The sequence below is a fragment of the Copadichromis virginalis genome, linkage group LG15 (genome assembly GCF_057382275.1).
Source record: "Copadichromis virginalis isolate Kocher_CV1m ecotype Utaka linkage group LG15, C_Virginalis_male_GT1.1, whole genome shotgun sequence".
Lineage (NCBI taxonomy): Eukaryota > Metazoa > Chordata > Actinopteri > Cichliformes > Cichlidae > Copadichromis > Copadichromis virginalis.
In genome coordinates this window covers 24,907,798-24,929,642 of record NC_140632.1, presented here as the reverse complement: position 1 = coordinate 24,929,642, position 21,845 = coordinate 24,907,798, and the positions used below count along the sequence as shown (strand labels likewise).

The 21,845-nt window shown below is 40.8% G+C and overlaps 2 protein-coding genes across 4 annotated transcripts in view; one reads left to right on the top strand and one right to left on the bottom strand.

Annotated features, from left to right (window-relative positions):
* Positions 1-4,785, top strand: part of LOC146692541 (uncharacterized) — a 59,754-nt gene extending 54,969 nt beyond the window's left edge. Inside the window, exon 18 of the mRNA XM_085432656.1 lies at positions 1,015-4,785. The gene's annotated coding sequence lies outside the window, so the exon portion shown is untranslated. The remainder of the gene's footprint in view (positions 1-1,014) is intronic.
* A 2,817-nt stretch (positions 4,786-7,602) lies between these two features.
* The window catches only part of LOC146692539 (unconventional myosin-VI), a 156,626-nt gene continuing 142,383 nt past the window's right edge, over positions 7,603-21,845 (bottom strand). For 2 of the 3 annotated variants that reach the window (XM_085432657.1, XM_085432658.1), the window contains 4 exons: positions 20,264-20,395; positions 18,668-18,694; positions 11,788-12,006; positions 7,603-7,879 (listed from right to left, as the gene is read on the bottom strand). In XM_085432657.1, coding sequence (XP_085288783.1) covers positions 7,680-7,879; positions 11,788-12,006; positions 18,668-18,694; positions 20,264-20,395 — 578 coding nt within the window. In that variant the 3' untranslated portion in view covers positions 7,603-7,679. The remainder of the gene's footprint in view (positions 7,880-11,787; positions 12,007-18,667; positions 18,695-20,263; positions 20,396-21,845) is intronic. The other variant, XM_085432659.1, reaches the window with a different exon arrangement.

Sequence of the window (21,845 nt, the reverse complement as noted above, 5' to 3'; positions counted from 1 at the left end):
ATCACTCCGTGTACGTTTAGAAAGAGATTCTGAACCCTTGAAAAGGCTGAAGAGTTTACTGCTGAGATTAACTGCAACACCGGAGAAGTTTGAGGGCAGAAAGCAGCATTTTGGATCCACAGTTACTGGAAAAATATTTATTTTACAGGGCTCTGGAAGTGGATGTACTTAACTGCTTAATTAAATTAATTAAATTCTATTCTTAAATACTTTTGTAATCTGTTGATTTCAGTTTTATTTATATGAAATCTCAAAATAAATTAAAAAAAGCCTGGTAGTGTAATGTAGCTCCAGTTTTTCTCCCCTGAAACTTAAACTTACCACTGCTGTTTGTTTCATATAAATAATGAAAGTACCAATTTTCTGTAATATTAATGGAGGAGAAACCACAACTGAATGACAAGAAAACTCAACACTGAGACTTTGCTTTGAGTTCCATGAATATTGAAAACAAAACCTGCACTGAATACATCTTGGTGTCTGGAGCTCTCCCAAACCCACATGAATAATTACAGGGGACATTAAGCTACAGTGATGATAGGGACAGCTAATAAATCTCCCTTCTTTGACTGTGTAAGTTTGTGGATTTTGTAAACGATGGACCACAAATCAAGAGAGTTTATTGATATGTCACATCGACCAAAGTGCTGCAAAAATATTAAAACAAATGAAGCCATTAAGAAGCAATTAAAACCATCGGGTAAACAAATCAAGCCATTAAAGGCAATTAAGAAAGCCCATCGTGTGGTAATCTACAGGGCTCGTTAACAGTGTAGGGTAAAACTGGTCCTAATCCGGGAAAGTTTGAGGGTAGATGTCCTGATATGGAAAGAAAAACTGTTTCAAGATTTATAGCAGAAAAAAGTAATCACTAATTTGTTATGTAAAGCATAAATTTACCTATTTATTGTTATACATTTTTTCTGGCTGTGGTGCCAAAGTTTTAATTCCCCAAAGGCTGCTCAACGACTGACATGTAAAACACCGATCTTGTTTCTTGTCTCTTTGAAACAGGAACTCGGACTCATCGCGGCCTCATTCAGTCACTTGGTTTAAATTCAAGTTGATGCAGAGCTGAGGAGGTTTCGGGACAAACCGCTGGCTTCTACACTCCCCAGCGCTCTGAGCTTCATACCAGAGGACAACCAGCCATCGGGGAAAACAAACGTTTAGGCCATTTTAAAAATGTCAGAAAGCTGTCGTCTGCAGCTGACGATGAAGAGGAGCTCAGGGGACGACCACAGCATCGATCGGGTTGATATCGATTGACCCTGGACTGCTTTTATATATGTCTGCTGACTCTATATGTCTGTAGGCTGTGTGTCACATGATTAGGAAGTAATCTGATGGTTCCCCCAGATGTTAATGCAATTTACAAAAAAAAAAAAAGGTCTCCAGTGGTGGGTAGCAATTTGTTTCATACCAGCATAATTTTATGTTGTTCAGATAATATTTTCTAGATAAATAATAGAGATGTTCTTTAACTTCCTATTGTACACCTGAACCTTATATATCGAGTGAAGATGCAGTAGTGATAAAAAAAAGTTATTACTTTTCTATCAAGTTTGATTCAAAGGACATTTGGATGCTTAATGAGGTTAAAATATCCAGTATTTATTCTTTCTCTCATCCCTTATTAGATTTATTATGCCCCATATTTAATTTTTGTAATGTTTTATGGTCTCGTCTTAATCCCAAGGTTGGGAATCTAGAGCTTTAAACTATGGCTAGCTGCAGTGCAGTGCTGAGCTAATGCTGATTGCTCAAGACTCCGCGTTAGTAAAACGTGTATGCATTGGCCAACCTTGATGTTAACACCTGGATCCTTTAAGATGTAGCCACAGGGTTTTTCTTGGATGTTACTGCAGAAATTAAGCTGTGGGAATACTTCCATGTTTTTTTGCAAGATGATTTACACTTTAATGAAACACTAACAAACTGTTGACAAACTGTTGTAAAATTACGGAGTTCCTGTATTTGCTGTGAAAATGTTGAGGATTACCATCACACCTTCTCTGCCACATGTAGTGGCTTCAAAATCCAGGAGTTTGGGTGATTACAGAATAGTTGTATCTATTTTATGATGTAGAACAAAACATGAACTCAGGTGACCCATCAATGGTTAAGGTTTGATTTTGCTTCAGCCTTGTTAAATAAGCAGATCGTTTAGAAATGAAAAGCTATTATCTTTTAAATGTGTTGTCACAAACTGAACATTACACTCACTGTGTGCTAGCTGCTAGTATTAAACATTAAATCTACAGTTACAACAAAACCTAAATAAAAATCCACCCACTTCCTTGACCTAACCCCGAACCCTTCTATAACAAAACCACAGTTAACCAAAGACATTTTTTCAGGCGTCAAAAAATAAACCTTTAACAAGACCCAAAGAGTTTTTCATGTAACACTATGTATGTGATTGTGTTTTCGGCATGGTAGTCATAAATCAAACACAGTACTTAGTGTTTGTTTCTTGTTTGCAGTTTTTGGTTGTGACTGTAATGCTAACTGCTAAAATTTAAAACTTTTTAGTCTTCTAATAATACATTTAACAGTGACAGAAACAATTCAACACAGCTAAACATAAAACAATACCACAAGCCATTTAGCATAAAGGCCCAATAAAAATATGGTGCTTTTAGCTAGTTAACAACTTTTGCATGAGTTTGTGGTTCTGTCTTTTTTGCTACCTAGCTAACATGGCGACTACTTAAAAGTATTGAGCATTCTCAACATTTGGACTGTTTTAATTTCACTATCCCTATTATGATACTGACCACTACTGTTACTATGGTCGCTGACAACAATTTGACAGCAAAAGTGTAAAGTACACAATTTGAGATGCAGTGCAGTTGTCTACAGCTACAATAACTGATCAAAGGTGGCACCATTAGTGGGTGGCTGAATGCTAACATAGTGCCTGCTTTATTGAATACGTTTCTAACATTTGCATGCTAGCATACTAACATTTTACAGCAGAGCTGGGAGAGAATTAATTTGATCAGGTGGTGGCGCTAGAGGAACTGTCAGAGGATAACCAAAGTTTTTATTGTTCATCCATGATAGTACATATAGCTCTCAAAGTTCTAAATATATGCAACATGGATTCATGGATTTATCCTTTGTGTACATGCATTAACTATCCTTAATGTAATATTAGCTCTTACATGCTCTGACAGACACCGTGAACTAGAAACGTTTACCGTGTAACTCTTGGTGTTATCTAATTGTTCCCTACATTGTTTGTGATATTTCTGTAATTTTTATTTACATTCTGCTGCTATTACACAGGAAGTCAAGCAATACGCAAAACCCCCCTAAAGTTCATTGAGGGGATTAATTTGAACTCAAGTACCGCATACCATCAAAGGTGCGACTTGCACACCTGTGAAATGTACATTTGAGTCAGTTTAGAGGCTTAGAAGTGGATGTAGTTGCCATAAACTTAAACTGCACTGCAAACAGTTAGTAAATTGAGCTAGCTGAAAACCATGTTGTAGCAACAAAGCTAGTAATATATCCTTTGGATTAGGATTATTTGTCATTGTTTGGTTAGAAAGCATGGATGAACTTTTAGTTATTAGACAGTTAAACAGGACGCCAGTTATAAACTTTCTCTTGCGTGATGCATTTACATATGTTAGTCTATATTATGGTGCAAATTTGCACCAACATGAACTGGTAGTGGTCAGTTTACGTGAGTTAAACTGTCAAATCTGATGTTGTTTCAGGGCAGCTGGAGCTATACAGTTCAAATTCACTTTTACACAGAGACGAGAAAAAAAAGTTAAGAGCTTGGAGTAAATGAAGTTGTCATAGACTTTCCTTTGCAAAAAAAAAAAAAAAAAAAAAAAAGGTGAACAGTCAGCAGTGTTAATGTTTGTCTAAAAACAAGTAAACCCTAGGACACAGCAATTTGTCCACGCTAGCACGTAAGCTAATATTATGTAGAGAAAAAAAAAAAAACGGAATTCTGATTGACATCAACAAAAAATGTATATAATTTATATGTAAGTGCTTATTACACTGGGCACAGGAAAACAAATATTTTGGAAATCTGTCAGAAATATTTGCTTAAAACTAAAAATTATATGGTTTATTAGTCAAACTGAAAACTGATGTGGTTTTGCCCAAATGTAAGCCGCCATGCAGTTCTATTCTGAAAAGCCAGAAATGAATCAAACAGAACGTTCAGTTCGTCATTCTGCTCAGCAATGCAAGTAAATAACTGTAATTTGGCATTTTAAAGAACAAATTATTTGCATTTTTTTGGTTAAAAAAATGCATGGATAACAATAATTAACAATAACAATAAGCATCCCAATGCAACGGTATTCATGTTTGATGTGAACACACCATAAAACTGGTGAGCGGGCCCTGTAAATCTCTTCCTGCTGAGAGGCTCGGGACACATTTTTCATTGTGTTAGAAACTGAAAAAAAAAAAAACAGAACAAAAGAAGCTTTTTGTTTTTAGTTTCATTTATATGGCGTTATACTTGTAAATGAATTCTGTGGAGTCAAATGATCTTCCATTAAAGTCGTAGGTAGTAAGACCAAATCTTACCTTTCTCAGGATTAATCTTACTCGCACGGATCATGTCACAGATCAAACCGATACTTAAACTTCCCAAATGCTGTCGTCTTATTGATGTAAAAACTGTTCGCTGTTTTTGTCTCAAATCAATGCATCTACTGATGGTTATTGCTGCTTGTGTGGGGAGGGAAGCCTCCCCCAATGACTGTAATGTGGACTTTTCTTATTTAAAGTCTTAAAATATTATGTGTTTGTTTCACAATCAGTAGTTGAAAATACAAAACTGTGCTGAATAAAACTCCATCTTCTTCATTTTGAAAGCATTTTCTCTGAGGTGGAAAAGAGGAGGCGAGAGGTGAGTGAATCATGGAATGCTTTTATTCATCCGTTAGAGATCAGCGTTAGAAAAATGACAGTGGACAAAGGCAGTGCTTCCCCAGGAATGATTGCAATGTGTGGCGAGAAACAGATCGCAGCAAATCCACAAGACTTTCTTTGCATGTTATGGAGGAAAATATCTCGAGGTCATCACTTGGTTAAAACAAACACTGAGGTCTTAATGACGGCAAAGCTCAGAGCGCGTCCCCTTTACACTCAGCATTAACACGTGTACTGGCACATTATATACAAATGCCAAGCTTGGTGAAGTTGATCTTTGTATTTGGTACAGATTTTACTGAAGAAATTTGAGGTTTTCTGACCTGCTTCAAACACGGCTGGAATCCTTACAAATGAAAATTCCTGGACCAGTCTGATTTTCCATGTTGATGTTTTTTAAAGCTATTATTTGGCAAAATGAATCATGAAGATTATACGGTCTCCAAGATAGTCCTGCTGCAGTTCCCCCCACACTGATGATGGGCCTTTTCCCCAGCAAAACATTTTGTGTCTATCAACAATGGCCGCAGTCCACTCGGCTCCTGGTTCAGTGCGATGGCTTAGTAAATGGAACCGAGCTAGGTCAACATGTCTGCTGTGGAAGAGGCCCACACACCAAGCTCGCAGTGGGTCCAAAATTGTAATCTGACCCTCTGATCAGTTTGGTTGGCATTTCTAGTCTTTCTCTGGCTCCAGTAGGCAAGACTGTACGCAGCTTTTAACAGGAAATGTCCCAAAAGGACTCACTTAACTATTGATAGCAGTCGTTCTAACCTAATTAGTACCCAAATGGTATGATTTCATCAATTGTTGATGTTGACGTGTGATATATGGTTTTTGATGACCTTATATTGTTGCATGTCTCAGATACAAATTGGGCCTCGTTTGTTTACGATGTGGGAATTAAATTCCCCTTTTCAGTGATCGTGCTCAGAGCCCAATGCCAAAAACCTGAGTCAGCCTCTTTTGTGATAATTCAGGTTTTGTATAGCCAGCTAAAGCAGCTAAAACAAAAGCCTGGCTATGCAGAGCATGCTTATATTAAACCCCTCTGCTACATGCAGTTGTTTATATAATCTACTTCTGAGATTAATAAAATAATGTTTAAATCAAGTTTTAGGTTCTTTTTAAATTTAGCTGGTGGTAAGTGAGCCGTCTTCATCAACTATCAGATCCATCCTGGCTGTGCTGTTATCGCTGTCTGTAAAGGGGTTCGGCTACTTTGCAACAAGACGGATGTTCATGCTTTCAGACAATCTCAGCCACATTTTTCTTGTGCAGAGCATCAAAGGGGGAACAGAAAGCTTGGGAACAAACAGGCTCGGGGGAATAACGCAGTGCGACGTCACCACAGATTGTCTGTCATTGTTGTTTTTTTTTCTTCTAAGTAATGACAAAAGAGGCCTGTTTTTTCCTTCTTAGCTGAGTTTGTGTGATTTATTGCTTGACGATCTCATGTGCCCAAGCCGATGAAGTAGAAACTGTTCTTTGAAAAATAAACTTTTACATTCCAGTAGGAATAACACTGCTGTCTGCACATACCGCCCTATAGAAAATATTCAGTGTTATATGAATGTTCCAGTTTGAGGCCAAGTACCAGTGCATCGTAGAGTTCGTGCTCGAAAGCTTCTCACACAGCAGGGAAATGTCCAGTCTGACAGAATATCTTAACAACTGATTCCAAACCATATTGTTTTGTGCTACCTTGGGATTCGCTGCACTTGCAAATTACTAAACAAATCAAATTCAAAGTGTTGAAGCATGGCTGAGTTATTCGGGTCTCTTTTTGCGGCGCTGATCTGTTCTGAAAAACACCACGAACACGTGGAGTCGTATCTCAGCACTCAGCAGTTGCATAATTAATTCACATTTTCTGCTCGGCTCCTTAAACAGAAATTAATCATGGATGGGGCTCCGCTAATGAGGAAAAAAACCAAAAACAAGGTTTCATGTCCGGAGCCACGTTTGGTCTCAAAAGGTTTTTGGACCCTTTACTAATTTAAATCACATACGATGAGAAGAAACAAAAGAATCACGACATGAAAAAATCAACAAGGTCTCAAGTTACATTCAGCTGGAAAAACAGGAGGTAATTAAAAAAAAAAGTATTTGTAAATATTGGATTTAATTCGGTGGAATAATCGGACACCCATGCATGCAGCCTCGTGGTGAGAGCTTGCAGCTCCTTGTGCGAGTTTCTCTTTTTCACCCTCCAATAACCGCATGAAGACGACGTAAACAGCAGCTTTTAAGTCGGAGCGGGATCACCAGCTAGCTGTTAAGACGGAAGCGACACACCTGTGAGATTTCAGTGTAATCATCAGGATCATCAGGAATGCATAATTACAGAGGAATTAAACTTGTTCTGGGGAGGCAGCTTTGAATAAACAAACAGAAAGTCCTACCTTTCAGCATTTAAACCCTGTTAAAGTAGTATTAAGGCCTCATAGTTAGACTTGCACACATGTTACAGAAATGTTGGAAAACAACCGGATGTGATCATTTAGCATGATTTTTCGTTTCTGCATAGGGTTCAATGCAAAACTTCCCCGCCCTGCCCCCACTGAGGAACCAAAAGCCAGTGAGAACGAAAACTCATCAAACGGAGGAAAAACAAAAGGACAGTTGAGAAAAACAAAACGCCGTTCACGTCGAACGCCCTGGAGTCAGAACCTGTGCAGCGCGCCCGCACTCCATCTGTGTCAGGTAGCTGGTGCATTCGTCCCTTTGTTTGCAGCGCGAAGCCCCGCCTCCGGGCCCCGTCACTTGAACATGCTCTGCAGCATGGCTGTGGCGTAGGTGGGCCGCGCCTGCCGGCTCTCGATGGCGCTGCGGAGGTACTGGATCCCGCCGCAGCGTTCCCAGATCTCCTCGAACTGCCGGGGGAGGATCTCGGCGCCCCGCTTCCTCGAGAGGCCCGTCTCCTCCAGGCTCAGCTCGCACATCTCCATGTCGTCCTTTCCTGTGAGAAGAAACGAGTCAGAAAAGAAAAAAAAGATGTGAAACGCAGTGATGAGGAACTCAAACAAGGCCAACTGCACTGTCAACAAAAATGCTTGCAGAATAGTTTCACACTGGAAAACCACCACGAGTCTGTGGCAATAGTTCACATCTCTCATTTGGAAGTTTTACTTAACTGAGAGAACCAAGTGCAGATGCCTGTTGTATAAAGAAATGTATTTCTCTCTGGATAGCAAAGTCATTTTAGCCATTTTTCTTCTTTCAATGCATTCATTTAATTATTTACTATTTTAGATCCTCTCCGATTCTAAGTTTGCTCAAAGTTTAATACAAAGTTAAAGAATAAATTAGTTAAAGTGTAAAGCTGCTATTAGTCTCAAATAGGAAAACAATGGGAGAGATGTCTATGAGAGTTATAAACCCTTTAAAGAAAAATATAAAAGTTGTGTTAATAATAAATGCCACAAAATAAATGTAAAGCTAAATATGATTGCATATTTACACAAATCAGTTTGATATTTAACAAAAATATCAAACTTAAATAAAATGTTGAATGCTAACATCTTGAACACATTTCTTTGTTGTGCATATTGTTATATAATGCTAAACTAACGTTCGTAAGGTTAGCAGCCTTAACAGCCTTTGTTTAAAAAATGTAAGAATTTTTAACTTCCTCTGAAATATTTTGTTACGACACGAGAATAATGTTGATAATAATGTTCTGATACAGTATATACTTTTTTTTTACCATGTTAATAGCTCAAATGTATGTACTTAGCATGTTAGCATGCTAAAATACTAAATGTATAAATGTTGTTAAACTGCACCATAAACTAAAAAAGTTTTTTATCTCTAAAATGGGGAGAAATTATGGTGGTAAAATTAGACATTATTGTGAAACATGTTGACAACTGACAAAAAACCCAAAGCTGCTGCTAGCATATCTAAAATGTTAGCTAAAAATAACGTCATCTTAAATAGAGATTATGTAAATGGGGTTTAAATGTGAACAAAGGGAAAAAAACACAATACAAAGTTTTTCTAAATATTTCACCAATAATCTTTTTTTATAGATGTGGTTGCTATCTACTTTTACATTAGAGGCTTAAACACAGCCAAAGTTTCAAATAATGAGTTAAAAGTAGCTAAAAGTAATTTTGCTTCATTTTCAACAGGAACAGCAGACAAACATCGTGACTGCCGCAAAGTACGAGCAGTACAACTGACAAGCTCCTGGTGCTGCCGGCAGGCTTCCAGAAGCTGGCCAATTAGATGTTTGGGGGTCTTTAAAGGAAGGGCCCCTCAAGGAGACAAACGCTAATACAGAGCATATTTATACTCAATTTCAGCTCTTTTAGCAGACCAAATGTTCCCAGTTAGTGCAAATACACCTCTGTAATACTAAAAAACTATACAGCAGTACAACACTGAAAATTAAAAACCAACAACCAAAATTTTATGGGCAGAAACATGAATTGCGTGTTTAGGTTAACTAAACCCTCTTAAGATATACTGAAGGGCATCCTAAAAGGCCAATATTTGATCATTCAAGTCTTTTGACCTGTCAGTCAAGCAAAGCTGTTCTACTAGAGTCCCAGAATGAAAATGGCCCTGAATGATACTGCCTCTTAATATCTGAAATCACAGAGTGTTTAAGGCCCACTTTAACAGTCTGAATTAAATCTGTAGCCCTAGAAGCATTCAATGCCTTTATTCCACCAAACATATTCAATGCTTGCAATTTACATTCAGTGTGTATCTACAGCTGTTAAGGCAATAACAAGTTGCAGCAGTGTGCTCTCTGAGTGTCATATGAGGCAGTTACTCACCCACATACTGACGCCGTCTGAACACAGCGGCTGCAAAACAGCAGCTATTTCCCTACGACATGAGCTTTCTGAGACCGACGACCTCACAGTGTTCAAATCACACATCCTGCACAGCCGTGACTCGCTTTCATAAAGCCTCAAACCCACAGACGAGTGCAGCCCTCAGAGCCAAATTAAAGTTGAGAAATATGCTGCTAGGAGTTGTGATGTTTGAACTCATCAAGCACACATATGCTCAGACAGGTGGGTGAACAAAACAAACGCTTCGTTTTTTCCTTCTTTACTGTTGTTGTACTCGTCATTTGGTACAATCTGCGATTTTACAGCTTGTTCTGACACAAACACTCACTCAGGCGCTTTCATTTAATTTGGCAAATTGTGGGAGGATGCAGCAGCATCTGTGGATATCTGTTATATTATGTTATCAATAGAATACAAATATTACACTTTGCTCTGACAAATGTTGGAGTTTCAAACCTTTTTTCTTTAATGCAACTGGAAAAAGATTCCAGATTGTTTTTCTTTGAAGTGCTCTGTATAGAGGACAATTAAAGAAATCCCAGGCACACTTTAACAATTCAAAGTAAATGTTTATCCCCAGTTAAACATTTACTTTCATAAAATCTCTTTTAGACACGGGAATTAAAGAGCAGCATATCAGGTCAATCAAGGGATTACATTTAAGTAAAAACTGAATGTTATCGACAAGGTAAACTGTTGGAATGAGGGAAATTTCTGAGGAAAAAAAAAGGAAGGCATTTATGAAAGGCACATATTCAGGAGGCTTGCAGCTGGATAGCGTAGTGGTAAGACTGCACGGCTTTGGAATGGGATTCGCAAGTGCGATTCCCACCTGGGGGCGCCTGTATCCAGTAAGGGTCCTAGGCTAGACCCTCTCTACAGACAAATATGAAATATGATAAATATGAAGTGAGGTGTTGAGGAAAATTGACGGCGAAACAAGTAGTGTTGCAACATTTGGAGTATTTAAAAGTAGAAAGGGAGGCAGCGCCTTCAGTTTTCAGGCCCCTCCTCTATGGAGCTTCCCATTTGGATTCAGGAGACACTCTACTTTTGAGATTAGGTTTAAACCTTTCCCTTTTGCTAAAGCATATAGTCATGGCTGGATCAGCTGACCCTGAATCCTCTCTTAGTAACTCTGGATAGGTGTAGGCTGCTGGGGGATTCCCATGATGCACTGGGTGTTTCTTCTTCACTCCCTATGTGTTAATCGACCTCTCTGCATTAAATCATTCTTGTTATTAATCTCTTAATCCTGTTAAAAGGGAGTTTTTCCTTCCCACTGTCACCAAAGTGCTTGCTTATAGGGAGTCATATGATTGTTGGGTTTTTCTCTGTATGTATTATTGTAGGGTCTACCTTATAATATAAAGCGCCTTGAGGCGACTGTTGTTGTGATTTGGCGCTGTATAAATTAAATTAAATTGAACTGAATAAAGTCATGTAGAATGAAAACTGCAGCGTATCGCTCTAATGTTCTGATAAAAGCTGACGCGTGATTTCTGGCATTCTCGAAGGAGAGCTCGTCAAATCGCGGTTGATGATTCGTTGCACGGGCCTCCTAAAAATAAAAGCCTCTGCGTCTCTACGGAGAACGACCTGACGGTGCATTATGACTAGAATATAATCAATCTGCTGCACTCGCACAAAGTCAAAGTCTTGAACATTGATTAACAGCGAAGTGCTGCTTCTGATTTCATTTCTTTCTGTGGCTGTCGCAGAATCAACTCATCGATTTTCCTCTCCACCTCCACCCTTTCTTCTCGTTTTTTCTTCTACTCTTTAACTGCTTGTTTCCTTATGCCTGTCACTCACTCTGTCATACTGTGATGCAGCCCAATGGGTGGTGTAACTGTGTTTAACTTGGTGCATATATATGTTGTTTCATTTAGTCTGTAGATGGATAGACTCTCAAAGAACAGAATAACCCGGCCACTGTCGACTAACATATGTGTGCAGAAATGTTTCCAACACAGGTGAATGTATAACGTAAGGTAAAGACAGAGATTTATTTCCATGCTCAGTCTTTGCCTCCCTCAGATATCTGGGTTGTACTGACCTGCCACCAGTAGGATTGGGTGTTTATCGGGATGCAGCTCCATCTGCCTGGCGATCCAGGGTCCGTCGAAGTGCGCGTACCACCAGCCCTTCTTCTTGTTCTGGGGGTCCTTGTACTGGTCGCTCGGCCGGATGAACGGGATGCGGAAGTAGCGCTGCTGCCGGTTCATCGCCACCTCGTACTGCCGGGCCGGTATAGGCGGGGCTGGGTTCTGCTGGGCTGTTGATTGGATGCAGAGGGAAATATATTAAAAAAAAGTTAGGAGTCTTTCATAAATCAGAGACCATGTTTACATGCAGTAGCCTGGGAAGTGGTTATGGTAAATGTAGCTTATCCTGTTTCCTGTTTATCAACCTGTGCATTAACTTATGAAGCAGAGTAAAGACAGAGTTCTTTGCAGACTAAAGATAGACAAAAACATGTTGTTGTTGTTGTTTTTAAAAAAAAATAGTTTTCTACTTGGAGACGAGGGTAAGAATTTCAACAAACCACACTAAGGCTCAGAGGATGTTTAAAACTTTAGTTTTTTGCTTAATGACATGAAAGAAAAGGCTGGAGTTGTTTTTATCTGAACTTACTAATTCCAATGTTTACAGCTCGTTTTAGTGTTTTAGCTAAAAGCTGCTCGGCCTCGTTAATTATGCAAGAGACACAATAGTGAGTTGCAGTGAGCATACAGACATTAACAACAGCTGCCTGAGCACAAATTACATCTGACATTCTCAAACTGGACAGTTTAAAGGAATATTTTTGCATTTTACTCAGTAGCACTCCAAACAGCAGCGACCGTTTAGATTAGCATAAAAACTGGAAAAGAGAGGCTGATCCTGGTAAATAATATCTACCTTCAACCTCTGTGAATTCAGTAGATACAGTTTTACATACATTTAATCTGACAAACTTTAAGGTGTTTTAAAGGCACATCTAATTAAAGCCGTAGGGGTGTCATTGGTAGCTTCGTAACCTTCAAGTTTGTCCTTTTTTCTACTAGAAGATCTGGTTACAGGATGCAGCTTCGTGTTTACCAGCTGACATGAAAGTCTTTTAAGGCAAACTTGCATATACCAAATCTGCAATTAAAGTACATTAAAATGCAAGTGATTAAAAAAAAGCTTGACCTGTGTTGAGTTTAAATGATCTTGTTCTTGACATCAACACAGCACTGTAAGTCAGAGGCTGCTTGACCTTGCGTCAGTATTCCCCTAAACATACTTAGAAAACAGGAAATACTTTGTATCAATAGGTAACTTCACATCTGAGCAGACAAGTATCACATGTGGAGTTCCCCGAGGTTCCATCTTGGGACCCCTTCTGTTTAACATTTACATGCTCCCACTGGCACAGATTATAAAGAACAACAAAATAAACTACCACAGGTATGCAGATGACACAAATATATATCACAATGTCACCAGGAGACCGAGGCCCTGTACAGGCTCTTGGTAAATGCATTGAGGAAATTAATGACTGGTTGTGCCACAATTTTCTCCAGCTAAACAAAAACAAAACTGAAGTAATAGTCTTTGGATCCAAAGAAAAACGATTACAGGTCACCAGAGAACTTCAATCTATACACCTAAAAACCACAAACCAGGCGAGAAATTTGGGTGTAGTGATGGATGCAGACCTAACTTAGAAAAACACATTAAGACAATAACAAAATCAGCTTACTATCACCTCAAGAATATTTCAAGGATAAAAGATCTGATGTCTTGGACCTAGAAAAACTAGTCCATGCATTCATCTTTAGTAGGCTTGATTACTGTAACAGCCTCTTTACAGGTCTACCTAAAAAAAAAATCAGTCAGACAACTACAGCTCATTGCTGCTACTCGAGTCCTCACTAAGACCAAAAAAGTGGACCACATCAGTCCAGCTCTGAGGTCTTTACACTGGCTGCCTGTCCGTCAGAGGATAGACTTTAAAGTTCTGATGCTGGCCTATAAAGCTCTGAATGGTTTAGGACCAAAATACTAGGGGTGCAACGATATTCGTATCGATATTGAACCGTTCGATACAGTGCTTTCGGTTCGGTACGCATATGTATCGAACAATACAACATTTGTAATTTATTTTATCAATTTTCCTTCTGACGATGCTGTCTGTGTTGAGCGCTCAGTGAATCTGTGTTCGACTACTCCGCCTAGGCTGCACTGTCGAGCGCAGATCCACTGAGCGCTCCACACAGACAGCATAGTCAGGAGGAAGAGCACAGGGCAAGCTAGCGAGACAGAAGTTAAGCTCTCAGCAACATGGACCTCCCCCACTCTCATTCAGATCTGGCGTTTGGAATTATTTTGGTTTTCATGTGACGTATGACCCTGAAGGTAAGCGAGTCATGGACTAAAGTAAAACAGTATGTTGGATGTGCCATGCAATGCTCAATTACATTGGTGTGAACTAGTGTGTTAGCGCAGTTAGCTCGTTAACGTGTTGGCCGTCTAGCCCCATGCACGGAGCGCGATCGGCGGTAGCTCGTTAACGGAGATTTGCCGTGTTGTGGCGTTAAGGTCATTTCAACGAGATTAACCTGAAAGCACTAGTGGGAACACAACGAATATGACTGCACATTTACGCCGACATCATCCTAGTGCAAAGACAAAAACAACAAGCATGCTACTAACTTTAGCCGAGTCATTTAGACAGCTGTTAGCACATGATTCTCCTTATGCTGCTGAGAATATAGCCCAGAAGAAGCTGATAGTATAGCTTTTATTTTGGAAAGAGACATTTCTCTGTAATAAACTCTCTTTTCCAAAGATGAGTGATTCCTCAATCAGATACAGGGCTTGCAATATCGCTAGCCCGACGTCCCGGAGCTAGCGATGTTTTCAGTCGGGCTACCAAAATCTCTCTCTTCCCTGCCCGTCGGGCTATTGTAGGAAAAATATATGTCAATGCTTTTGCATTCTTTCAGAAATGTAGCTGGGTAATTATGTCATTGGCATCGGTGAGCCACTGTCAATATGTGACATATTGAAGTCGCGTTTGAATTTGCGCTTGTTTTTTTGCTTTCACTTTGCAATCGTGCGAACTGTGTATAGAGAGCGACAGCACTGATCTGTGAGTGATGATAATTTGTGCACCAATTCCTCTGACATCGTCTTATTAATCGTTAGCTTACTATGCAAACATGACAAGTGAAATCTCCTGCAGCAAGCTTAAACATGTGAGAGGTTGATCGCGCAGAGAATCGCTGAGCTTATGTGAGTGCGTGTGTAAAAGCAGCAGGAGAAGTTATGACAAATCAGACTATAAGGCAAAAAGAAAGTGCAGCTTTATGGTTTCATGGACAAAATAATTTCTGTGGCTGCAATATGACGAGCTAAATAACCAGGGCTGCACATAAGTGGTCCGCAGGTGCGCATTCGCTGTCAAAATAAAAAACACGCACAAGGGTTAGGGTTAAATTTAAAAACTGTACTTTTGAGTTAAAATATATATTTATAATTTTAATAAATGACAAATTAAAAAGGCATGAACATTTTTTTTGTATCGAAAAAATATCGAACCGTGACACCAAAGTATCGAACCGAACCGAACCGTGAATTTTGTGTATCGTTGCACCCCTACAAAATACATCAATGACCTCCTGACCCAGTATGAACCTTCCAGATCCCTCAGGTCATCTGGATCTGGTCTTTTATCAGTTCCCAGAGTCAGAACCAGACACGGAGAAGCTGCATTCAGCTTTTATGCTCCATATATGTGGAACAAACTCCCAGAAAGCCTCAGATCAGCTGAAACACTCAGTTTATTTAAATCCAGGTTGAAGACTCACCCACCCAGCTGCATTTGAATAAAGCACCAAATCCACACTTTTAAGCTTAAATTTCAAAACTTACATTTAACTACTGATTTTATCTACTGTTCTGATTGTATCTACTGTTTTTTTAATCAATTTTAAATCATGCTTTTTATTTGTTTTTTAATGTCTCTGTAAAGCACTTTGAATCACCTTGTTGTTGAATTGTGCTATATAAATACACTTGCCTTGCCTAAACGATGGGAATCTCAACACAGGAAGTTCAGAAAAAAAGTTAAATCTCTTTTTCCAGCGGTCATCTCCATCAGTGCACTGAGTCATCTTTGAAATGCATGTAAAGTCTGACAGGCCTGCACACTTTTTGGATGAAACAAATCCAAAAGCTTTGTCTGCTGTTTGTGAGGACAGCAACCAGCATAAACTCAGGACGGGCTCATATCTGATTGTTGCTTTTGGCTCTCATGCTTAAATCTTACCCTGCGCTTGTCTACGATTCACATGGACTCCTGACCACGAACCTTCTACTGAAATGCTGCTTTATATCTACAGCTGTTAATACACAGGTCAAGGCTCAGGAACAGGACTAAACACAGAATCTCAATCAGCACAACCTGGTCAAATGTTTGATCTCCTTTTCATATTTCCCATTAACCCACAGCATGTAAACATGAAGCCCCGTCTGCCGTACTCCCATTAGGTCTGAACAAAGAGCCCGTTCCCTGGTCTCCATGTCTAAGTGCAGTCAGTGAGTCCTGCTGTTAGAGCTGAGGAGGAAGAGGAGGAGGGTTAGAGATCACAGCAGAGCTGGTGGAAGAGCAAAGAAATCAGCGAGACGTGAAGCAGATGCCAGATGTTTACGAAGGGGTTTGTACACTCGTGAGAAACATTTCAAAAACAATTTGCATCTTTCTAAAAAGTGGAGTGTAAAGTAATACTCTACAGAGACTGAAGAAGCTTCTCTACGTGATAAAGGACATTTAATCGGCAGAAAATCACATTTCAGAAAGAAACTCACAAAATAAAATCTAGTTTTCGATTCATGTCAGCTCGTGTTGATATAAATTGCCTTTTTGTTCCATTTCTCAAGCTGACAAATGGAAGAAAAAGGCAACGTGTTATTTTAAACCTGGTTTCAAACATCTTTAGGTCTGTTTGGTTTTGGTTTTTTGCAGCGTTTCAAAAAAAAGTGAGAAAACAATCTTCTACAAAGCAACGCTTTGTTTAGCCGTCACCTACAAACCACCTCAGAAACCAAGAAAACAAACTTCACCTCCAGGCGTCAGCAAACTTCAAAAGAAAAACGCCAAAAAAGAGGGGAAAAAAAAAATCAGCTTTCTTTGTTTAGAAGAAGCAGCAGAAATGGAGGTTTACCCTTCAGAGAGGTACTTGTGCTGAACTCCCTGCTGCATTCACTCGGCCTGTTGATTACCGTTTGTCGTATTTTAGTACCCGAGGTGACTCAACGAGGGGTCGAGAGGAGGGTTCAGGCTTCAAGGCTGACGAACGCGCAGGATAGCACTGACAAAGGGTGGAACTGGTTTCTGTGGATGAATTGCTGCACGCTGCCGTGTACCACGTATGAATGAACAAACTGATGAGTGACCCGAGTCTCCATCTGCCTTTGGAAGTAAGGTAGCTGACGTGTTCTTCCAGATGTCTTCATTGGGAGCAGTTCTGGAACGTTACAGTGAGAATGAGTCCTCATCATCCCTGGACGACATTGTTGATCTGCCTCCATCTGGGCCCAACCCGGCTTACCCACACCAGATCCATCTCCTTCAGGTCGCCTTCACAGTTCCATGATGTTTTGGGCCGACGTTCGTTTGTGTTTTCCAGGTGGTGTCCAATTTATGGTGGTAGGCACACCATGCTCTGGCTATTTGTAATGTTGTAGGGATTGATGTTGTGGTTTTGTATTATAACCTCTGTTCTCAGGTTGCACTGCATTGACTTCTAGATGGGTTGGAGTCTCTGAAATGAGCCTGTAATTATCTAGTTTCGTGCTGTACAGTTCTTGCTGATGAGCCATGATAAGTGACACTCTTTACTTGGTCAGTGGGCCATCGGTAACTGCGATTAGTCCATCTGTGTTGGTTCACTTTGGTTTTGGAGGAGCTGATGTTTGCTGCTGCAGATTTAACCTTTAAGGGCAAAATTCAGCCTGAAAATCCAGATACTTGTTTCAAGACTTTCCACATTTTCTCCTGCTTTATACAACATACAGTCCAGACGTCAACAGCTTCACTTGCTAGCTTTAATATTGTTGAAGAGCTTCTTAAATGACTGAGAAAACTGTATTAAAAAACAAAACAAAACAAAAAAACCTCAGCAGGAACAAGCAATAAAACATGTTTTGGTTTCCTCTGGCTGACCTGACCTTTTTTCTCCAGTGTTTTTGAGTTCAAGTCTTGATGACATGATCTACCTCATCTTTAGGGACAATTTCGAATGTATACCTGTTAAAATAAACCTCTTTGGTCACTCAGAGTTCAATCTCCCTGTTGTGCCTTGCTCAGCTGAACAGGCTGTCGTGTATCTAAACTCTTCATTAAGTCTGGAGTGAGGGGAGTGAGCCATCTGCTTCACTGATGACTTCTTTTACTACGTTTCTCTTCCGATCAGCCGGCGTGGCGGCCTTTTCCTCCCGTCACAGCGCAGTAAACATGATGCTATCATCCCTCGCCAAACAGAAGCCAACTACCCTGAAAACCCAGAAAGCCTTCTGTCCTCCTCTCCCTCCCTCTCCTCTTCCTTGAGAAGTCCTTTCTGTGGGAGTATCAATAACAGCAGCCTAAAGAGCTCGCAGGAATATCCTCCACTCTTTATCAAAGCGTTATGGCTGTCAGGCAGGCGAGAGCTGGCACCAGCACGCTGCTCGTAAAGACAAAATGGTGCTTAAAAAAGAAGCCCAAATAATGTCTCAATACAGGCAGCAGTTGCTACGGAAACCCATCCACCATCTATTTCCTACTCCTACCACAGAAAAAAAGTACGTTTACTAGCGAAAGCACAAGCCTGAGGCCAGCAGCGATCCCAGGGCTGAGCGGGAGGGGAGGAAGGGGTTAGTAATGGCGGCGGGGTGTAAGTAGCATTACACACTAGAGGACCACTTACATGCTGTTTTCACAGGTGGTGCATGATCTGAAAGTAAACATGCCAGGTTACACGTACACACACACAGGAAGTGATGCAACACTGACACTTTATGATAACAGTGATGAATGAGAACATGAGAATGAAGACATGAACACTGACGGTATCAGACAGCACCGCGCTTCGACATCATGTCTCAGTCAGGTGTTAGTGAGGCGTGTTCAGCAGCGGCAACGAGAAAAAGGGCGACACGGAGGAACGGAGAGTCAGATTTTTACACGTAACTAAACATAAATATGCGACTCATCAAATCTAAAACTTTTGGGGGCTTTAAATCTGCGTCTGCATTGCATCTGCTCCGTAACCTGTTGCACATCACATCGATGCAGAGCACGAGAAGATGTACTGCCACGTTTGTCCTGCCGTTTCCTCCGGTTTTAGAATGAACCAGTACCAACATGATAGAAACCCCATCGCCTGGTGACGGGCAGCAGGCTCTTATACAGACTACATCTGAAGCTCTACGCAAGCATAAATCATCATGATGGTTCTGTCGACACTCTGGTGCAACACAGCGGTGCAGCACCACGTGTGAAAACTGACACACGTGGTGCTAATGAGTGTGGATGTTAGACAGAAAACCAGAGAGGGGGTTGCTCACGTCAAAGACCCTGGGAGTGATTTGGGGATCGGATATTATAAATACATGTCATCACCTTCACACACGGAGCCACGGCCACCGTTAAAGCCGGATCTTCTGACGGCTGCACATGTCACATGTCCGGAGTCGAAGCAGCAGCAGGACAAAAGCTGTGACTCTCACATGAAGGATGAGGGATAAAAGAGAGTATGCGTGTGGGGGCTCGTGGACCAATCTGTAGTCTGAGCAGTGCACACAATAGACAGCTCTGAATAAGAGCTCTTTGTCGTCATGACAACTCAACGTGTGGCACAAGGAAATGAGGCGATGGCGGTGGAGAGGTGAGAGACTGAGTCCATTTGCTCGTCTTGTTGCTGACTGACAATCACGGCAAGCTGTCAGCGACCCCGACAGACCGAAGTGCTCGTCTTTATCAAGTCTGGCATTCAAATGAAGGCATTGTTTGGTCAGAGTCCAGCACGGTGAATCAGTTTCAGATTTTGGAGACTTCAGAGGTTTAAAATCGCTCAGAGGAATCTTTAAGGTCAGAGGATCTCATTTATAAATGTGCACAAACCAAATCCGTCTCACCGTTCTGCACAAATCTGAGACTCCTTCACATCCAAACAAAAGTCGACCTCTGTGACCTCTGACCTGCAGGCTGTTCAAGGCTCAGTGTGTTTCTCTCTTCCTGTAAAGCTTCGGGTTGTTTCCTTCTTTCAAGTGTAAGTTTAAACATAAGAGAGAAAGATTAAATGGATGAGAGACCTTTGTGGCCACAAGGTTATACAAAAGGAGTTAGAAGTGTTCGAAAAATGTTTTTGAGGTACTTTGAGGTACTTTCAACGTCAATCTGCAAACGAGAGAGCTGTTTTTGTACAGAGTGCATGAAAAATGCAGAAAGCGTTTCACTCGCTGTGGGAAAAACACAAAGAGAGACAGCTCCAGAGGAATAAACGCTGCGGCGCCCGTCATACCGTAGTCGGTGACAGATTTCGGTGCTCGCTGCTCTGTATCGGTGTTCCTCTTCTTGTTCTTTGACTTCCAGGCGTGGTAAACTTTAAGCCGGCGGTGGAACTCCTCTCTGCAGGCGGCCAGCAGCTCGATGTCTGGAGGAGACAGGGTCAGAAAATCAGGCAGAAGAAATACTGACAGCTTCTGCAAATACATTTCAGAGACGTACATCGATTTGAAAACTGGAGAACCTGAAAGAACCGAGAACTTGGACGAATCTGTGTAAAAGTCATATTCAAACAGAGAACCATGAATCTGACAGGAGTCTGAACCCCGTCGCTCTGGAAAAAGCAGTGCTGTCCTTCCGATTTCATCAACTCCACCATTATATTTAATAATAGTTAATAACAACATGCACTGAAAGCTTTGGTGATAATTACATATTGAAAGTGGGCTGGTTCTTGTGCACCGCTACTCTGAGCACTCAAACTTTACACAGTTCGCCTCATTCACAGTTTCACACGAGCACTTTTTCGCGGCTCTTTTTATTTAGGTGCTTACTAGCTGACATTCAAACGCATTCATACTCTGATGCATTGGAGACCAATTTGGGGCTGGTATCTTGTCCATGCAGACTGGAGCCGACAGGGATCGAACCAACAACCTTCTGATTAGTGCTGGCTGCACATCTTCCTCCAATCAGCCACTGAGTCATCAGGTTTGAGTTCAAGTCGGTGTTAAAATCCGAGCTCTGTTCTTACTTAAGTGGGGAAACCATTTCTTCACTGAGCTGGCTTTCACTGTTTCTGTCATGTTCAATTCAATTCAATTTTATTTATATAGCGCCAAATCACAACAAAAGTCGCCTCAAGGTTGAAACAGCAAAGAGGGTGAACACAAACTGAAGCAGCGCACGGCTGACCGATTCACTGGTTCAGACCTTTTCTGTGGATGTCCGACATCCCGTCAACCGGGCTTAATTCTTACTGCATAATCACAGAGGCTGCAGTGGACCAGGTGCTGGGAATCCATATTAAACAGAAGTTACCTGACATTAAACTCCCTCATTCATGTTTTCTTGAGGCAGCAGACGGTGTTTGGCTAAAGGCTGTATCAAATAAAGGGATTATAGCCTTTTAACAGGCAGACACAAGTATAAGGACGAGTAGCAGCGACCATAAGACGTAGAAGGTCACTGAAATCCGGGCCTTGGATGGCAGACGTGACAGGCCCAGCGACAAGATCGCCCTCAGTGACTTCCCCGCTTGTTTCCTAAGCATTTAGGATGAGAAATTCTCCACAGGGTTAAAGGGCAATCAGGGCCATGGCCACTAGTCACCAGCTGTCAGAGAGCAAGCACTGAGTGAAGGTTGGTTTGCTTTATCTGTGGCTGTAGATTTAAATTCTCCAGCTGGTTTGGGTTGCCTGATTGCTAACATTTTGGAAAAACAAATCTTCTCTGTGGATTTTTATGTACATAGATGTTATTTATGAACTTTTTAGGGTACAATTATACAGCTCTCTATGTCCACAAACCTTTGGCCATAAAAAGTACAATTTGTTGACAAAAAAAATCCACATTATTGAACCGTTAAAACTCACATA